At 42.5% G+C, this 20,778-nt stretch overlaps 1 protein-coding gene across 8 annotated transcripts; it reads right to left on the bottom strand.

Moving 5' to 3' along the window:
• Window positions 1-1,594: 1,594 nt before the first annotated feature.
• LOC142499472 (transformer-2 protein homolog beta-like) lies at window positions 1,595-20,103 on the bottom strand. 8 transcript variants are annotated; one of them, XM_075608864.1, is made up of 11 exons: window positions 19,871-19,927; window positions 13,601-13,678; window positions 13,050-13,280; window positions 12,603-12,748; window positions 6,562-6,715; window positions 5,487-5,675; window positions 4,377-4,492; window positions 3,294-3,386; window positions 2,797-2,847; window positions 2,107-2,183; window positions 1,595-1,957 (listed from the first exon to the last, which is right to left on the bottom strand). In XM_075608864.1, exons 3-11 carry the CDS (start codon window positions 13,071-13,073, stop codon window positions 1,947-1,949), a joined length of 861 nt encoding a protein of 286 aa, XP_075464979.1. In that variant the 5' UTR covers window positions 13,074-13,280; window positions 13,601-13,678; window positions 19,871-19,927; the 3' UTR covers window positions 1,595-1,946. The 8 variants fall into 8 exon arrangements, with proteins under 8 accessions (XP_075464979.1, XP_075464980.1, XP_075464978.1 ...); XM_075608865.1 differs by lacking the exons at window positions 13,601-13,678; window positions 19,871-19,927 and adding an exon at window positions 19,998-20,103; XM_075608863.1 differs by lacking the exon at window positions 13,601-13,678 and having other exon boundaries at window positions 19,871-20,003.
• Window positions 20,104-20,778: the final 675 nt, after the last annotated feature.

The following is a 20,778-nucleotide window of genomic DNA, read 5'->3' as shown; positions in this document are numbered from 1 at the left end:
GTCAGTGTGTGGGTGGGTGGGTGGGTCAGTCAAGTGTGTGGGGAGGTGTGGGTGGGTGGGTCAGTCAAGTGTGTGGGGAGGTGTGGGTGGGTGGTTCAGTCAGTGTGTGGGGAGGTGTGGGTGGGTGGTTCAGTCAGTGTGTGGGGAGGTGTGGGTGGGTCAGTCAGTGTGTGGGGAGGTGTGGGTGGGTGGGTCAGTCAGTGTGTGGGGAGGTGTGGGTGGGTGGTTCAGTCAGTGTGTGGGGAGGTGTGGGTGGGTCAGTCAGTGTGTGGGGAGGTGTGGGTGGGTCAGTCAGTGTGTGGGGAGGTGTGGGTGGGTGGGTCAGTCAGTGTGTGGGGAGGTGTGGGTGGGTGGTTCAGTCAGTGTGTGGGGAGGTGTGGGTGGGTCAGTCAGTGTGTGGGGAGGTGTGGGTGGGTGGGTCAGTCAGTGTGTGGGGAGGTGTGGGTGGGTGGGTCAGTCAGTGCGTGGGGAGGTGTGGGTGGGTCAGTCAGTGTGTGGGGAGGTGTGGGTGGGTGGGTCAGTTAGTGTGTGGGGAGGTGTGGGTGGGTGGGTGGGTCAGTTAGTGTGTGGGGAGGTGTGGGTGTGTGGGGAGGTGTGGGTGGGTGGGTGGGTGGGTCAGTCAGTGTGTGGGGAGGTGTGGGTGGGTGGGTCAGTCAGTGTGTGGGGAGGTGTGGGTGGGTGGGTCAGTCAGTCAGTGTGTGTGTGGGGGGGGGAATAGCAGCAGTCAGTGTGTGTGTGTGTCCTGCTGCAGCCAGGGGCGGGGTGTAAAATTGCGCACCACTTCTCCCCCTCCCCTTCTGCGCCCCCCCCCTTCACAAATCCTGTGCCCCCCCCTTCACAAATCCTGTGCCCCCCCCCTTCACAAATCCTGCGCACCCCCCCCCCTTCACAAATCCTGCGCACCCCCCCCCCCCCCGCCACAATTTCTGCACACACCCTACCCTACCCTTCCTCCCCCCCGCGGGGTACATGCGCGCCGCCCGGGTCGCCCTTTCTTCCAGGAGCCGGCGCCGAGCCCCTGTGCCGCGCCGTATGTCACCGCTTCCTGCGAGCGCAGGGGGCCCGCGAACGCGTGTGGAGGGAACAACGCCGCTGCCAGCCGCTTCTGCGCATGTGTGGCGTCCGGCAGCGGCGCCATCACAACTGCGCATGCGCGGCATGGCAGCGGCCGTTTGGAGCGGCGGCTATCGCCGCCGCATATGTCACGGTGTGTGGGGGGGTGTGGGGCTCGGAGGGTGCGGCGGCGATTAGGAGCGGCGCCGGCGGCTATCGCCGCAACATGTGACAGGGGCGTGTGAGCGGAGTGGCGTCCATTACGTGACGTCACTTCCGTTTCACGTCGCCCCACATCATCCAGTTTTATCCCATCAGAGGTGCCACTAAAGAAGTTTCACTTCAATAATCTTTTGAGCCTAAACAGCAGCAACCACATAACTTCTGGGTTTATGCAGACATTACAGAACATGGATCAAATGAAGCCACATAACACTACCAGAAAATATGAATGCTTTATACGAAAACTACAATTTAAAAAAAGTGTTAACGGCGACATTTTGCTACTTAGTTCTGCATAACAAAAGAGATTATATAAGAGTAAAAATCAAAGGCTTTTTTATTTTTGTCTTTGTCGATTCCAAAGTTTAAAGGCAGATATGCCAACTTACACAAAACCAATAGAAAACACCAATAAGTTGTGTGCTATATAAACTTCTTAGCAGTCACAAGTCACTGTATAAAATACATGCAAAACATTTGCAAAAAACAGAATCATGAATAGGCATGAAGCCTAAACAAATAAGCAGAATGAAGAGCTTTTTACAATCTACCAAAGTTAGTAATAAAATGGCGTCTTAAGTCGCCAATATCACATACACTAGGGCAATCTTTACATATCCATAAACTCAATTTCGATTTGCCTCTTGAATTAGTCTTCCAGATTTCATTCTTCAATAGCGGCCTGGGAAAAAAAAACAGGAGAAACTTATGTACAATAACCTTGAACTACTGAAATCCACAAGGTATAAACTCCTTTAACATTAAAACGTTAATGAGTGAGAGCCATAGCCAGTCTTACCGGATTTAAAGAACAAAAAGGAGAATACTTACGAGGAGAGTATGAGCGAGACCTGGAGCGAGATCTGTATCCTCCTCCTCGGCTGTAGTACGGAGAGGGAGATCTTCTACTGTAAAAGGAAAAGAAACACATTGTCAACTCTGAAGAGGCCACAATGCTTTATAACCAGATACACATGGATTGCAGAAAAACAGTGGCACAAACAAATGCAGTACAAGGTAGAATTTCTGAACTTGGTCAAAATATTTCTCGAATGCAGAAACTCACGCAAGTACTTTTTCAAGTAATCTAATCAGAATAAATATACACATTAATATGTACACATAAGATCAACAAGCCAAAAGGAAGACACAACTTTATAGGTTGCAGCTTTTTATTGTTAGACACCAGAGAGGGGGGGGGGGGGGGGTGGTGTGGTGTGTGTCTTACCCAGCATCTTATCTTCTCATCTGTCACATTGCCATGGCATTACAAGAACAGGCCACTGGAGATGAGCCGGTAAGAGCAAAAGGTGACGGTAGGTGCTAGTACACCATACCAGCACAAAAAATAAAAATGCCTGCATCTAGTCAAACCTTAGACCTAGCATCAGCTCATCCACAATTTTAGCACCTCACTACCCCCCGACCCAATGCACAGCAAGTTTATACATGGAAAGCCATTTCCACACCACCACCACCAAATCTCTACTTTAACTACAAGTTGACCAGTGTCTACTTTACCTAGAAATTTGGTCCCTGTCTTGTCCTCCACGCCATCCTCCTCCACCACCTCTGTAAAAGCAGAAATTTTTCAAAGTTAAGAAACTTACATAAACATTTCATGCATCTTACAGTATGTATAACATACACATAGAACAGTCAATTTATATTGATTCAGCAGAAGGCAAATAGTTTGTGGCAGCTTACAGGTTTATGTTCTCATCTAGTTAAGCCGTAAATAAAAAGGTTAAACTTGCACCTTTTCACAACCTAAACTACTGGGGTCTGCAAAAGGACAAACAAAATAGATACATTATAAATAAAATCTTGGACATGAAGATTCAAGACTTGAAGTGAACACAGATGAAGGTTACTTGACCCAAATGTTTTTGTAAGACAATAAATCGCATGAAGTGCCCAGACTTAACTTTGAAGACACCTTCAAAATAAATACATTAAACTGAACCAGAGGTGTTTAAAAATTCTAAAAACACAAATGGTGTAAATTAGCATCATACCGGTAGGAGGATCTGCTGTAGTATTCCCTGTCGTCATATCCACCTCGGTCATATCCCCGATCATGGTAATCTCTGCGACGTGAACTGCCACTAAATAAGATTTGTTTAAAAGCTTGTTTTAATAGTATATCAAGCGCCAACCATAGGCATTAATGGTAGATTTTCCTGGCTAAAGGTTTGTCATACAACACTTCCACTCATTTTATATATTACAAAAAGGTTTTTTTTTTTTTTTTTGTTTAAAAAATAAATAAAGGCACTTTTAAAATACCAGTCCCCAAAAAGTAGTAAATTCCCCCCTCCAACCAATCTGAAAATATATAGGCCCAATATAGAATTTCATCAACAGGTTAAAGGTGCAATCACCTGTAGGATGGCTAGAGACCATGATGGGTTGAAAGATACAGTATCAGAGTACTGTGAACTAAGGGCAGTGGTGTTTTACAGCTTACTAAATTAAGGCAAAAAAAAAAAGTGTGACGCATGTAAGCAATTCACACATTAAAATACTTCTAATTTGGACATAAAATAGGATGAATCAATTATAGCAGCACAACCCATGATTAATAAAATGCAATAAGTACTGTATTCTTTAATACGACAACGGTTTAAAAATACTGTTTTTGTTAATTCTTTTTTTTATGCAAGTTAATACTTTAAAACGGCACAATGAACAGGGGGGAGGGATAAGAAATAAAGGCAGTAAATATTATCCAATATAAAATGGATTTATATAAAAAGAGAGTATTTCTTTTGTAATCACTGTATAAGAAGAAGCCATGTCTCTGCCGTTAATAGAAAGTGTTATACATTATAATTCAAGCCTATAAGTCATGCTGGTCCCTAAAAGAGAATAACAACCCAAAACAAACCTACAAATCTCCAGAACCAACTTGTCTAGAGCGCTGAATAGTTAATTTGAGTTAAATAGGTTTTAGGTTATGGTTATAATGGTTATATACCCACAGAAGTTGAAAGTATATATTTACCAAAGAACCTACATACAGACATTTTTTAGAGCGTGGGACAACATCATAAATGCCTAAGTTGTCAACATTTCACTATGCTTGGCTGGAAACTCACTAGGTTGGTCTTCCCATGTATATTCCTGGTGTAGGTGTATGGGGCCTTTTTGTTATGGAGAAATCAACACGTATCCGTCGCCCATCAAGTTCCATTCCATTAGCATGCTCTTTAGCCTTTGAAGACAAATACAAAAGATACTTGGATTAGATATATCTATTATTACCTAGATGTTCTAACTCAGGGGAGCGCAAACTTTTTGTGCTGCGCCCCTCTCTCTCTACCCCCGACTCTCGCGCCCCCCTGCCTACCTTCATCCGCGTCAGATGACCCTGCGTGGGCGTGTGATTTCAGGTCGCATGGTGCCGCGGCGTCAGTTGCCATTGCAACGCAACACAGACGGCTGAATCCCGGTAAGTAAACAGTTGCAGGGGCCTCATGCGATCCCCCGGCATTTAATTTAAATGCCTGGGGGAAGAGCACGGGGCATCTGCAACTGCTCGCACCCCCCCCCCCCCAGCACAATCTCCCGCCCCCCTGGGGGTCACGCCCCTCACTTTGCGCACCGCTGTTCTAACTATTCAGCATATTAAAACAAAAACAAGTAGGGGTACAAAATGAGCCAACTAGCACACTCAAAAGCTTATTATATTTCGCTTATAGTCCATTGCTTTAATCCATAAAAGGAGGAATTCAACCGCTTTTTATTATTACAGTACTGTATTTGTATTTTTTTTTTAGACTGGTTTGAAGTAAGAGGGCAGGGGGGCTCCACAGCGAACCTTATTAATTTCAGCTCCTGGGACACCCTGCTTCCAGAGATACTTATCTCCTTAGGGGGTGCCTGCCGGTAGCCGCTCAGGCGGAGCAGGCTGGGTTTTAAAGTTCAAAGCTCCTTTGTCACGGCTTCCTATTGGCTTGCAGGGCGTGGAAGCTTTGAAAAACTGCCATTTGAATCCTGGTAGCCGAGTGGCTATTAGCACCTACTATGGAGGGAAATATCTCCGGAGCTGAAATTAATGGGGTTCAGCTCCGGTGACCCCCTGCAACAATCCTGTGTAAAACTTTCTTAAACATTACAAAAACGCGCTTGGATTGCTGCTTTAAGTGGATGCTGCACTGGTTCAATCAAATCCCAAACCAAATCTTGACCAAATGTATTTCACTTACCTCCTTAGCATCGCCAACATTTTCAAAGTATACAAACGAGAATCCCCTTGAACGCCGAGACTGCTGGTCATACACAATAGAAACATCGGCAATAGGACCATATTTTGAGAATACTTCTTTTAAATCTCGTTCTGTGGTATAGAGACTTAATCCAAATACACCCAAGCAGCAGTTGGGATCAGGATTTGCCTAAAACAAAAAATTACATGCAAAAATGTGTTTATCGTTAAAGAATTAAAGCATTAGTTATTGTTTTTTCCCTATAAACTGCATCTATGCAACACTTGGTCAAGCCCAGGGGTGTGCAATCTTTCCCCGATGCGCCCCACTGCCTGCTTCCCTCCCTGCTCGCACCCCCTCCCTTACCTGGTCTCCAGCGTCATGTGACCCCACGGCGTTGCCGAAGACAAGGCAAGGATAGTTGCAGAAGCCTCACACAATCCCGTCATTTAATTTAAATGCCCTGCGCCCGCCTGCTGAAAAATATCTTGTGCCCCCCTGGAGCAAACTCTACGCTAGCCAAAACCCCAACAACCTTAACAGGACCATGAGGAATATGCCCATCCCACAATGATCAGGCACTTTACAATCTAGAGTGAATAAGGGATAATGTTTAAAAAAAAAAAAAAAAAGTAAACTGCTCATGAGCAGGGTCCTCATTACCTTTTATTTGTTTGCCCTTATTTGGATGTCATTCTGTTTATGTAATGTAGGTCACTGTACCCCCACTGTACCGCGCTGCAGATTATGCTGGCGCTTTACAAATAAATGATAACAAAAAAGCTTGGAAATCCTTGTTAATCAGCAAACCCTTTCATCTTCAAAGAAAAACAAATTCAATTTTTGTATAAAATGACATCAACTGATAAAAGCAACAAAATGCTTTTGGGCCAACTGAAAATGAGAAGTCGGTGAAGTACCAAAGGGAGAGGCAGCCTTGCAACTGTATACTATGCATAGGATATAAATCACTGAGTGTATTATGGTGCATCCACAACAAATAGCAGTGCACTCAAGAGATCTGAAAATGACAAATTATTTATGTCTTACAGGCCTTTTTGTACCACTCTCTTACCCGGTTGCCAACATGACGCCTACGACCAGACGTGGGAGAGCGACTATTGCTGTTGCTCCTTCCATCTCTGCTATACGACCTGCTTCGGGATCTTCTATGCGATCTAGAGCGTGATCTTGTATAGTGTCGACGAGAACCCCTTCTTGATTTAGACCTAAAGAAAAAAAAAAAAAAACACACGATTTTAAAAGCCCTGTCTCCCTTTCACTGTACACAACACATGAATGGCATAAGGACATTCAATTCTCCTGCTTGGAAGTCAAGGCCGAATACAAAAAACAGAAAATGGATACCCAATGTACCGTAATTTTCCTTCTCTAGAGTCATCAATGGCAGAGCTCACCAATTGGTTAAGTTCCACCTTCCAGCTGAGAAGACTACTCTCTACCAGTGGTGCGGACCATAAAAAGTCCCTCCTTTCCCCCCCAGGTAGTCTCAGTACAAAAGCCGAAATCTACAATTAGAAACATTAATATCTTAGACATAACTACTTTTGGGAGGGAATTAGTGAGCACTGCCATGGATGGACTCTCCAGGAAAAGAAAGTTACAGTAAGTTGGGCATCAATTTCTTTATTTTCCTGGTTGTCCCAATAAATCACCAAATAGGACTTGCCAAAGCAGTACCGCCCCCCCCCCCCCAAAAAAAAAAAAAAAAAAAAAAAAGGGGGGGGGGGGGGGGGAAGAGAGGTGTCCTACAATAAACACCACACCCCTCGTTAACCAAATATCTTTTATTTAAGTGGTGACAATTCACTGCAGGACCTTCCATCCAAAGAATAGCACTACATAAAACGTACTAATTGAAGTCCATATTGACACCATGCATAATTCTGAGGGGAAGCCGGAACCTTTGCTGCCCAGGACATAGGCATGTCTTTCGCTGCTTTCCCCTTCCTTGGTCCCTTTTGGAGGATGAACAGCCTTTCTGACTACCTAAATTCTTCCGCTCTGGAAAGGTAGAGTTTTAAGCACCTTACAACAGCCAACGCGTGTAGAATCTGTTGTCATTTGCCAGTTTTGGGCAAAATGTGGCCAACTTTAACGCCTGGTTGAGATGGAATTTGAAAGCAACCTTGGATAAGTAGAGTTGAACTGGCCTCAAGACGACGTAACCTTGATGGAAGATACGGAAAGGTTCAGTTACCGACAAGGCTTGTAATTCACCAATCCTGCGCCCAGTCACTGCTATCAACAGGGCTGTTAACTTCGGTCCATACCTGAAGCTTGAGAAAGTGGCTCAAAGTGGGCACATCGGTTAATGTCGCAGGGTTTAACTGTAAATCCCAAACAAGAACTGGGTCATAATGTGGTCTGATGCTCTTCAGAGTTTGGAAGAAATTGACTTACAAGAACTACAGTATGGCAGCAAAGTGCTTTTCTTGCAGGGCTAGCACCTGTACCTTCAGTGTGCTAGTGCGGAGTCCCAGCTCTAGAAACTCCAGAATTGTGGGAGTAGGATGTTCCAAGAATCTTACATTTTGGCGTCGATGCCACAGATGAACTCGCTGCCAGATTCTATAGTACACCATAGAAATCGTTTTCTTCCTTGTCGCCATCAAGGTTTGTACCACCTTGTGTGCCAGCCCTCTACATTCGAGTAGCTCCCGCTCAACCTCTATTCTGTTAAACTCCAGGCTCCTGGATTACAATGGTGCACTGGAGGACCCGGATATAGCAGACCTTGAAATACTGGCAGTTGCCATGGTTCATCTGCTTGGATCATTTGTGAACCCTTTGTATCAGGAGAATTGGTGGGAATTCTGTGTGAGACGGCATTGATGGGAATGTGAAATGAAATGAAAAATTCCAGTGCAGAAACCTTGTAGTTTTCTGTTCCATGTTGCCATGAGGACAATCTCTGGTCTCCCCCATCTCGACTAGTTGGTTGAATGTCGTACTTGCTAGAGACCACTCTCCTGGGTCTAAGGTCTTCCTGCTTAAGAAAACTGCCCGTAAATTATTTTTCGCTGCAAGGTCTGTTGAATGACTCTACCCAGATGATAAATTGGAAATAATTCCTGCAGTAGTACAGGACTTCTTGTATAGGTTACCGACATACGATTGTCTGACCTAAACGCTGCGCACATCGTAACGGTCTTGAGAAGTGTCTGCTCATCTCTATTACTGCTCTTAGTTCTAAAATGTTTGACGTTTCACGACTTCCGATAGGCCATATCCCTTGGACTTTCAAGTTGGGTAACCCAGCCGATGGCATTGGTGTCGGTTGTAATTACAAGCCAGACTTTATCATGTATCAGACAACTGGTTTTATGTTTGTCTGTGCCATTGGTGCAAGTTCTGTTGGAACATTCCTGTAATGCCATCTGCCCCATTTTACCACCTGTATGGTTGCAGATAGGCACTCTACCTTATGCATTGTCGAGCCCACCATGGACTGCTGGCTCTGGCTACTCTGATAATTTCCTTCAAACGTTTCCCTTTGGTTGGAAGTAAAAACAAGCACAGTTGCATGTTGAACTGCGTTCCTAAGAATCTTAGGTCTTTGGTTGTGTTTAATTAACTTTCAGTAGTGACTAGCTGGAGCAACTGGACTCGGCTCCATGCTTTTATTAAAATATCGTTGGGATGGTGGAATATTTGTATTTCCTCTTTCCTTAATTCTGCAGTTTTTGTTAACACCTTTGTGAATGTTATCAGCAAAGTCGAGAGGCCAAAGGGAAGCGCCTTGAATTGATTGTGCATTACCCCATATCACAAATCTTAAGACACGTGTGTCTAACATATAGGTGTGGGGAAATAGGCATCTTTCTGAATCTACTGAGACAAGCCAGTCTCCCATGTCCATTGATGAAATAATGGTCTGGGGGAACTCCATCTTAAACCTTCTTACTTTGAGCAGTTTGTTTACTCCCTTCTGGTCTAGAATGGACCCGAATGTTCCATTAGTCTTCTTCATGAGGAACATGGGCAAGTAGATACCTTGATATTTCTCATGGCGGAACCAGTTAGATCGCTCGGTCGTTCAAAAGCTGTTTGACACAGTTGGTTAGGCCTGTCTGGCTAGCTCGTTTCTTGGTAGTCAGGCTCTTTTAAACTGGTGTCTTCTGGGTAACAATCTTAACCAACAATATCCCCTGCAGACAACATTGAGCACCCATGAAGAAGTAATAGTTTGCACCCAAACGCCCCGAAATTGCTGGATGTGCGAGCTCGCCTCATCTCATGTGGGCTTCCCAGTCGCTTTATATTTGGGTCCATAGCTTCTTGGCCCACGAAAAAGAGCTCTGGCCTCCGAGCCAGAAGGTTGCACTCAATAACCCCATCCGGGCCTATAGGTTCTCATGCGTCAGTTTCAGGTTGGGGTATCACATCTTTTCCTTTCCTATGCAGGGGGGTGGGTGAAGAAACAGTTGCTGGAGGTTCTCAGAATGTCATCCTGCTTCCTGCCAAACAGATGTCCCTTGAATGGAATTAAACACAGAATATTCTTTGATGACGAATCTGCCTGCTAAGGCTGTAGCCAAAACCGCTCTTCTGACTATGATGGATAGTGCCATTGACCCCACTACTAGCTTAACTGAATCCTGCAATGCTTCAGCTACAAAGTCTTCCGCTAACTTTAGATGGAGTGCGACCCATAACCATAGGTTTTGATACGGACATAGCTATGGCAGGCCTGCAAGTTGCGGGTTCTGCAGTAAACGACTTCAGCGCGTTCCCCATTCGCATCTCAAAAGGAGGCTGCATCATTTACAGGCAGGGTTGTTAGTCTAGCAAACCTTGAAATCGCTGCATTTACTTTTGGGGGGAAATCCCAAGCCCCTGCTTCTTTCTCCTCAAATTGATTAATTCTTGAAAATGGCCTGGTCGAGGATCCTTTTTTTTTGGTTGTGATCATCACTTTAATCCTATCAGTCGCCACGTCGTGAACCAGAAAGGTTCTTGGCTTCCTATGCAGGCCCCTGAATAGACAACCCCTAGGCTACGAAGGGGAAGGCTCGTCCTTTGTCTGCAAAATCTATTGCTGCTGAGAAGTGGGTTGATGAGAGATCAAAAAGGTGGGGGATTCATCCACTGAAAAATCATTATCCCAGCTCCATCGTGCTGAATTGTTTGTCCTCTGAATTCACAGGAGTCTCACAGCTGGTATATAATCTTGCTCATTTTCAGCCTGTGTATAGACTTTGAAGAGGCTGCCTCAATACCCCGAGTTACTGTGTCCCTCATCCAGGAGAAGAAATCAGACATTGGCTCAATTGGATCCTTTCAGGAAAAAGAAAAATGTGTTGCGCTATTCTATTTATAAAAATCGTGATTAGGTGTGACTACCACTTAAGTTAAATACTTTAGTGTTAATAGTTCGGCTGCCTATCTGGTAATTCTGACCACCCATGACAGAAAAATATACAGATTGGAAAAACAGTATTAGACGGCACCTAACCACATAAAAAGAACAATTATGAAATCAACTGTATAGAGTGTTAATGAAATAAACCAAACAATATCACCGTGGTTGTGATATGCACGCAAGAAGTCCAACCTTATCCATCCATGTAAATCTTTTTATCCTACAATACGGAGATCTACACACTGTCTGTGGAAAAGGACCTTTTCGAGATCCACCTGAACCAGGGACACCACGTGGGGTTCGTGCTGCTTTGGAGAAGATTGGACTCAGAAGGCTTGTGATAGTTTCTATCCACTGCACGTCTTTTTCCTATTTCTATTAAGTAGGCATCATTTGGGAAATTCATTTGGGAGGGCATTTTCCTTCTGTACGTTGCTGCGCAATGTCCTGTCCTCGTTTTAGTCTCCCTGATTAGGACAACCGTTGCAGTAAGGGAAGATTTACATCCTATTGGGGACTAAGCTCTCATCAGGACGAAAAGACTTCCTTCAATTCATCTCCAAGACTCACTATTGGTTATATCCTTTTGAGGACTGATTTAGTATTGTTCACATTCATGCGCCAGGGTTTTAACCTTTTATTTGTATTATTAGTTTATTTCTGGAGACTATCATCAGGTATCCAGGCTGCCATTCATCACATATATACACCACCATTGTACACTGCTGTTTCATTTTGATCTAGCGCTATACTTGGTATCATCACCAATATATCACACTAATAGACATGTATTTTATAAAAACAAAAATCACAATACTGACAACTACTGTCTCCCTGGGGCATACCTTGGAAACTTTGTAATAGTCTTCGTTGAGACTGCATCTATGATTGTAAGGTAATATTTGATTGGGTCAGATAGTTTTGCATGTTGGTAAGCAGTGCCTGTATCCTTAGGTAGGCTTGTAGCACTTTAGTAGGCACTTGCATTAATGCTGTCCACCACGTGCGTCTGTGATCATTGTGCGTGATGGAGAGTAGCGACAGCATGTATGTGTGCTGAACATCTTTAAAACCTCCGCTTTTCTTCTTAACATCACAGACGTCTCTCCCGAGAGCTCCCTGCTGCCTTCCAAGTCCACGTGGTATGGCGTCTACCAGGATTCCTGCACAAGGGGCTGTTACCAGGATTCTGGAGTTGCGAGTCTCAGCAGCTATTTGCAGCATGGCTTCCTTTTGGCCCCAAGGAACAAGCAACTCCTTGGAGTGCGAACTTCAGCGGGAGATGCGCAGACAACTTCCGTGGATTGACTATTAGGTAGTCGGGTAAACCCCTTTTCTACATTTCGGGAAGATATTACCCTCTACCTCAGCTTAAAAAAAAGGGGGGGGGGGAGGAGGACTACCTGGAGAGGAAAGGAGGGGCTCTTTATGGTCCCACACGTTGAGATTTCGACCCTCTCATCTGGCGGGTGGAACTTAACCCATTAGTGTAATGGAGGTAACCAGGAAAGTGTGATTTACACGTTAGGAATATTATTGGAAGATCATTAAGATTATTTGATGATCATTAGGCTTTGTCCATAGTGAGCACGAGCCTGGCAGGACTTGCCCAAGGTCACAAGGAGCCGACACCAGGAATTGAACCAGGTTCCCCTGCTCCAAACTCAGTGCCACCCCTTCTTAAGTTGCACGTGAACAGTTTTCCAATTGAATTGATTTATAATACAAACCTCGATTCAGATCTTGATCTGGATTTTGATCTTGACCGCTTGGACCGCTCTTTAGATCTAGATCTTGCAGCAGAATGATTGGGAGACTGGCTTGCAGACTTGCCAGAGTGACGAGCACTTCCGCTTCTTGAAGCGGACCGCGGCTCCTGGACACAGACATAAGAAGTTTAATACAAAACATCAAATAGGTCATTCCAAATTTAAAAAAATAAGTCTCAGTTTATAGCTGAAAGGGGGTGTTCATTTTAATTTCAATTGTTTGCTTAGGCGGTTTGAATTAAAACAGCCCAATCTAAGATTTTTTTCCCTAGTATTCACTTTACCCTGTATGCACTCTTTTAAACAGATATTGCATGCATATAGTTTAAAAATATACAGGGACACAGAAACAGACTAGTAATTACTTAGCGTAGTGCTTTCTGATTCCAGATTACTTCTTATCTTAACTTCATTTTTATTTCTTTTCTTCATTCTTCAGTTTCACATTCTGACTTCTTTTCATCTTCCCCACTTCACACACATTTCTCAATAGTCTAAAAGTAGGACTTCAGTTCTGATAATTAGCATGCATTCTCTTTTTTTCAAATTTCAGCTTCACTTATTCCTGAGCTTCAAATAATTCTCATTTATTAAACTTGTCAAATGACGACTTCTGCATTTTCCTTCTTCAATATTAACCTTAATAGAAAAAGAACAGGAGGAAGTTTAAAAATTTTCAGGGTCAGAACTAGTGACAGAGCTGAAACTAAAAAAAAGACCATTCTGAATGCTTTTACCAATTTTGAGTTGCTCAATTTAATGAAACTATGTGTTCCACAAACTGAATGCATAATAACCAGGACTAGTCTGAAATGGTCTTAAAATTACACAGTTAATGGCAGTCACAGCCCAATAACCTATGCCTTTTATTGCTGAACATACCAAATTAAAATACATGCATCTAGAGTAAGGAATTAGCAAACACGTTTGATTAGATCACTGATCGATGCATATTTTACCTGTTCCTGGTGAATTCATAATCTGCCAACCCAGTCTGATGCCGATGGCAGTGAGTTTTGAACTTAAATATGATCTTCCTTGAATGATAAAATATTAAACCCCAATAGAAAGTCACTACCTACTCTTGCACCAGCCATATTTTTAACTACGAGTTAATGGTATACCAAAAATAGAATGTCTTAAATCTTGTATTTAAGTTTATATGTCGACAAGAAAAGGTCCAAAATTTTCTATGTGCCAATTTGCTGCCAAAAGAGCTGCCATTTATTGCTCTGTAAAGTGTTGCAGGTCAATTTGGCGTTAAAGGAGTACAATCAGCTAATGAAAGTCAGCAACGGAAAGGGGACACTCAAATATTGCAAATACAATAAAAAAAAAATTAAAAAAAGATTGACTTGCCTAAATTCAATAACCTTTAAAGTAACCGTTCTGTTATTCGCACCTTATTAAAATGTATGTTAATTTTCTCTGGGAACAATAAATCCATCAGCTAATAACATTTCACTGTAAATAGCACAATTTCTTTGCAAACAAAATGTACAAAAACCACTACATTTTACATGCCAAGGTCTGTTAGCTTTCATCGTATGAGAGACTGTATTTTAAATTATCCTTCCCACTTAATTTGGCAAAATGCATATTGCCTACTAATGATTTTCATGAAATATACCATGCTTATTTGTTTGTTGCTGATCACATCCCCCATATCTCCAAGAGCTGACCCATCAATTAGAAGAGACTTTAGTTCCTGAGGACCAAGAGCAGGTTTGGACCACATGTCTGCTATTGCAAAAACATGGACCTGAAGCTAGAATACCCAGGGCAACATGGAAAGGTCATGCGTGCAGGGCCAGAATCACAATCCGTAACACGTAAAAGTTAGAAGCTGGAGAATGCTTAGTCAACCTCTATGATACAGATAAGTGAGTTTGACAAAGGAACAAGTTCCACCTAACAACTTAAACCAGAAGCAGTGACTCGCTTAAGGGGTTTAAAAGTTTGAAGTAGGCAACAAACTGTAAAATGTAGGGTCCTTGGTAAGCAAATGCTCCCAACCTTTTATTTAGAAGGAACCTGCATGCCTTACCTTTTTTGCAAAAAATTATGACGCCATTATTATCCAAAATGGAAACCAAGACAAGCATTTCATAGTATTCAATGGCTCCAAAGTAAAAATGCCTTAAATTATTTTTGAAGGTCTGAAATGTTTTGCATTGTCTGCAGTTATAAGAACGCTAAAATTAGACATGACTGCGTTTGTCCTTAATAAGGCAATCATTTTTATGGATGCCCACCGATGTCCGTCATCAAAACGGGACACAAATGGAGCAAGACGGTAGCTAAATTTCAGGTATACAAATATTGTCAAAAACAACTTTCAATGGGATTTAAATATACAGTACTTCATGTTTGCCAGTGTTAAATCGGGTCTTTAAAAATAAAAAAAAATAAAAAAAAAAGGTGTAATGAGTCAGAATAATATTTTCTTCCACTATGTCAAGGAATTTAAGTTTGTTGTAAATTTCACAAAGCAACCGAAGCAGTCTGTGTGCATCAAAAGAATGACATGCCTCTGTCATCTCACTAGCTGCCGTTATTTTGCTTGTCCTTTTCTGGATCAATATATCCCTAGTGAATAAGCATCTGACCCAATTAGAATCAAAGTTCAAACTCAACGGACATATCTTTTCAACTTAAATCTACTATGTACATTACTGGAAATTCACATGAAAATCAAGAGCACTTACCATATGCAGTGTAATTCACTTGTCACACCACAACAATGGTAAAATATAAATCACCATGGCAATCTCACAAGCTAGCTTGCTTTAACAAGACCTTTCTTAACAAATAACTAAACCAAGACAGCTGTATCGCAACCACAATTATAAAATGAATAATTGATCGCAACCACAATTATAAAATGAATAATTGTCAGATACCATCCAACATGTTTTGCCTTGATTAGTGTACTTAGGCCCTCGTCAAAATTGTATAGGATGGTTTAATTTGTCAAGATATTTATTTCATATTGGGTTACCATAGCATATTTTATACATCTGCTTCATTTTATATTGTAATAGGCTGCGTCCATAGAGATGGGAGCAGTGCTGAACCGCGCTGACGCCGAGGCTCGCCTGCATGATTTCATGCACATGCAGGCGAGCACGATTGGGAGGCGGGGCAGTGACTTCGCTGGGCCAATCGCCCGCGACGCACCGGCGCCGCGACGCTGCTTCGCGCTGATTTTATGTTTTCAGCTGACAGCGCGCTGAAAAACCGCTTTGGCCGTCGGCTGAAAAATCCAACTCCTGAGCACGCCTGCGGATGCTCGCATGAGCCCCCTCTAAAGACATCCTCATTGAGGATGCCGGGGCTCAGCGCGGAGCATCCGCGCGGCTCAGTGCCGCTTGTCCTTCTATGGACGCAGCCTTAGATTAAAGATGCAAGAGTAAAGAATACCATGACAACTGTCAGTTTCCAAAGGACATGAAGTCTACTCATGAGTTTATTTAAAAAAAACAAAAAAACACAAACCTAGAAGAATATGGCGTTTATAACTTACAAACCTCAAAACATTTATAATAAGGGTCCCAATATCACCAACACAAAAAATGCCGTTTCAATTTCCTCCCATAACAAAACAAAAACGATCATAAATCGCCAAACTATTCTAGCCAATAAAGAGGGGTAGTTCATAGCAGGTCAAAAAAGGTCAGTATAATAAGATCCTACTTATTTCTATCTGTAAAAAAGTAATGCACCGCCTTTGTCCTGGAAATCGGAATGGACGCATATCATACTATATATAGGCTACTTAGGTCTGTCAGTTTAACAAATGACAATTGTTTTGCAATCAGAAAAATAAATAAATAAAAAATAATTTAACCGTGACAAGCCACCTTAACCAAAACACCTTAGAAAAAACATAAATAAGGACATCCTTGAAAACGAGAGGTAACTCTCAATGTATTACTTCCTGGTAAAACATTTTTTATAAAGAAATAAAATAAATAAATCTACCATGGAAATGTTAAATGATAATGACATTTTAAAATGCACGTACCCTTTCCCGCACAATTGTCATTCAACTCCACTTAACCTATTTAAACAAGCCACATGCCTTGGTTCACTTTTTTCCTAGTAGGGGTATCTTCAAATGTTTAAAAGCACTCAAGAACGGAAAACATTTGGATCAAAATTATGCTCCTGTGCACTAAAATAAGAGGACAATGCACATATGGGGTTCCAAACACGCATAATTTTTTGTAACATTTCTCCCTGCCTCTTACGTTTACAATTAACCCCCTTCCCACCACCACAAAGCTGGTCTCACTGTCCCCCTTTCATCCATTTATTGCCTGGTGTTCATTTACCGTTCCTTTATCTGCCTTAAGCCATGATTATACCAAAAACGGCTCAAAAACAAAATTGCTGAAATTAAACTAAAGTAAACATAACTCACGCGACATGCGCGCCTCCTGAAACTGCAGGGCAGCAGACTGGAGAGGAGACATGAGAATTTGTTTTTGGCAGGTGACAGGGGTGTCACGTGAGCGGTTCAGCCAATGAGGGCAAACCGCTCACAGCCACGCCTCCGCCACACCTCCCTGTCTCATCTGCTGGTTCAGATGCCGCTCTGCGGCAGCGTGATGACGTCAGCGCCCAGCGGCATCTGGTATAATCGTTGCTTAAGATTGTTTTTTTTTTGTACATGTGTTTAACTCATGGAATCTTTCTAAATCAGAGTAGCTTGACCTGAAGAGAAAACTATTGAAAGCTTTCCTTATATCAATTGTTACTCCAAATTAAAAATAAATAAAAATCGATCACCTAATACTGAAGTACTCATTTACTCTGCACCAAAGCATATGCAAATTCAAAGTGCAACATTCCACCAGCAGAGCTATTCAAAGACACAGGAACCCTACCACTGGCCTAAGGTAATATTGTTTTGGTTATGTAAATATCCCAATAAACTTGACAGTAACCAAAGAACGATTGGTGTAGCAGTCAAGAAAAAGCAAAACACAGATTACACAAGCTGACAACCGAGAATGAAGCTCCCTGCAGCAATCCTAAATCAAGGTTAATTTAAGAGTAGGCTAATCTACAGTATTTGAAATTAAATTCCACATCAATGTGTCTCCAAAGTGCGTGTGGGATCATGTGGAATAGAAGTGTTCAAACACATTTGGGTTTTACATGGCAACCAAAATCAAACCAGGGAACACCGCTATTTTTTTTGCCTAGCATTATACTTGTGATTTTATCATCAGGTGGAAATAATTGTTTCTCAACCACCCCCCCTCCCCCTTTATTTTGTACAGTGAACAGGGTATGCACCCCGTGATCTCATGGAGATGTGATTACTGACAATACCTAAAATTAAGGAGGTCAAACCTCTTGATTTTGGGGGTTTAAGAAACTCCAAACAAAATGTATTAGCTACCATAGGGGCAGGCGAATTCCCACCCGTCATCACATTTTATTTGCCTGGTGGGGCTGAAGAATCAACCTGGTAAACAATTCATTCAATGGGACCGTAACTACCACCACAGGGTGGTGGGGTTAACAAATGTGTAGTGTTGCATGGGTCCATCATGCATGGATGGATTGATTAGGGATACGTTTCCATTGTTTTCTCTCTCCATTATACTTTCTGGTATTGTTTTACTTTGTACAGAATTGGCACATGCGGTCCTCTGGTATTTGCAGATCTGCAAACCAATAGGATGCTGCAATGTCATTTGCTGTGACTTTCTATTGGTCAACTCCAGCTACCTCAGTTCCTCCACGAGAAGCACTGGCACAGGAAAGTATCTGGAACCAGGGGGTTCCAGGCACTGAAAATAAACGAGTTTGAAGCAGCGGAGTCTGGTTCAATTCCCAGTATTGGCTCCTTGTGACCTTGGGCAAGTCACTTTATCTCCCTGTGCCTCAGGCACCAAAAACATAGATTGTAAGCTCCATGGGGCAGGGACCGTGTCTGCAAAATGTCTCTAAGGCGCTGTGTAAAACTAGCAGCGCTATACAAGAACAATTAATTACATTAATTATGCCCCTTCCAGATACGTAAAAATACATAATTTTTGCTGGATTTGCCGGCTGACCTGTTTCATTTATATTGTTGCATAATGTTTTTATGCCAATGACAATTGCTGCAACGATTTCCAACCATTAAAAAAAATAGCTGCTCAGATTTGTATTTTATGGTCTTAAAATAGCTAGTGGCCACTTATCCTTATATTACTCAACTATTTATCATCAACAAGTCTCTATTATTAGGGTACTAATCAAATATTCTGAGTGGTCTTCACTTAGGCTGTAAACTTTCTGGGCCATTGATTTCATTTCCTTTCCTATGGCCAGATTTTGCTTGTTGCACGTATATGTACCATCATTCCCTGTACTGTCCCTTGTAAAGTGCCATCTACACCTGTGGATCCTAAATAAATATATACATGTCTTCCACAGTACAACAAAGGAACAAGTAAAACATTAATGATTACGCTAAACTTCTACAGTTACAGCTAACAGAATAACCATTTCATATATGAAACACTAATCACCCTGCCGAAGGTATTTACTGCAGGATAATCGGGGGGGGGGGGGGGGGGTGAATCTTCCAACATTTAGTTTCTATCTGTAAATCGGAATTTTAAAAAAACGATGATTAACTAAACTAGGCAGGTAAATGGCCCAAACTAATTTAAAAATGATCGCAAAACCAGAATCGTGTTGTGCCTCACCACTAAATGTAATACGTTGGGCACTTCGGAAACATTAAGGGACAGCAAATTCAACTAATATTTAAATATCTCGAGCATAGCCAAGTGAATGGGGGAAAAAATAAAAATAATAATATATATTCCTGTAACAGTTCCTGCTGGAGATCAGCAGTTCTTCGCAGTCGTGTGGAGCCATTTTGACTTGTTACAAATTGGAGTCATAACGCTGCGCACTCAAAATGGCCGCAATCCTCCAACGGTAAAATTGGTCGAAAGCACTTTACTGCTAATACAAAGGACCTGCTCGGTTCTTACAATTTCTATTTGAACCCCATTAAGATCCGTATTAAGCAATAGGACAATCTATTTATAAAAATAAAAAAATGGGGAGGGGGGCCTTCGCCTACACATCGGCTTATCTGGCATCAGCCTCACATCCTCCCCACCTCAAACATAGAAATGTTACGGACAAGAGCCAAGTGTCCGCCTGCCAGGGTCACCGTCACGTTCAAACGCTTCTGTAAATGAAACGCGTACCCGCTTCACCCGAACGCTGTAGCTCTGCTTGCCGCTGTCGCTCATTTTTTGTTGCTCGACGTCCAATAAGGGGGGGGGGGGAATTAATAAATAACACTGAGGAGAACCCGCCTCCGCCGCTGCCTACCTCAGGAAGTGACGGGGCGCGGGAACACAGCGGCGCATGTCTTTCATCGGTTAGTCACGTGACTGAAACCGCCGCTGACTGCCAGAGGTTATAATGGGCCATGGCAGATTAAGCGTCAACATATAGACCAGTGTTTTTATAGGGGCAGGTGATCCTCAAAAGCATGTAAACAACGCAGTGTCATTGGCTTCCTCACGAAGAGTCACACAGTATTATTTACTTACGAAACATGCATATGTTTGTGCTTTTGTCTGGGAAGCTGAATTTAAGACTAATCAGCTAGTTATCAGTAAACAGTTTTCAAAACATGAGATGGAGGTGGGAAACCCCACCCAGGGGATTTGCTTACCATGGAAATATTAACAAAAGATAATGTGTATTAATCAGCTATGTTTGCCTTTTTAAAAATATAACCAATCTTTTTTTATTTTATTTTTAACCACATTTTGTTTTGCTTTATTTTTTTTTAGGGGTAGGGTTACACGTTACAGAATAAGGCTGCGTCCCCGCTAGCACTGAGCGGGCAGAGCTTGCGGCGGTTATTTACATATATAAATATATATGTACAAGACACAAAATTGGATACATTCACGAAAATCAGCAGTCAACCTGAGCTCCCAGAGAATATTCAGCACCTAAAGGCTGAGTTCAGGGTGGTTACTACGCGACGTGCGCGTGCACATTCGGGACGAAGTAGTGAAAGACAGTATCTGTTTTCAGGGTAGAAGCGACCCTTGGCTGCGAAGTACAACGTTGACGCTGCTACAGTTCAGTGAGACAA

This window comes from Ascaphus truei, chromosome 7 (genome assembly GCF_040206685.1).
Source record: "Ascaphus truei isolate aAscTru1 chromosome 7, aAscTru1.hap1, whole genome shotgun sequence".
Lineage (NCBI taxonomy): Eukaryota > Metazoa > Chordata > Amphibia > Anura > Ascaphidae > Ascaphus > Ascaphus truei.
Note: the sequence above shows the minus strand (reverse complement) of the source record. Positions and strands in the feature narration are given on the sequence as shown.

Bases quoted from the DNA above. Each gene is read 5' to 3' on its own strand.
- LOC142499472 (XM_075608859.1), bottom strand. From the start codon at position 19,915: ATGAGCGACAGCGGCAAGCAGAGCTACAGCGTTCGGGTGAAGCGG. The intron at 5,676-6,561 runs GTAAGAGAGTGG...TTTTTGTTTTAG, and splicing joins GGCGTCATGTTGGCAACCGG to GCAAATCCTGATCCCAACTG. The intron at 2,848-3,293 runs GTATGATGCTAA...CTGCTTTTACAG, and splicing joins TACAGCAGATCCTCCTACCG to AGGTGGTGGAGGAGGATGGC.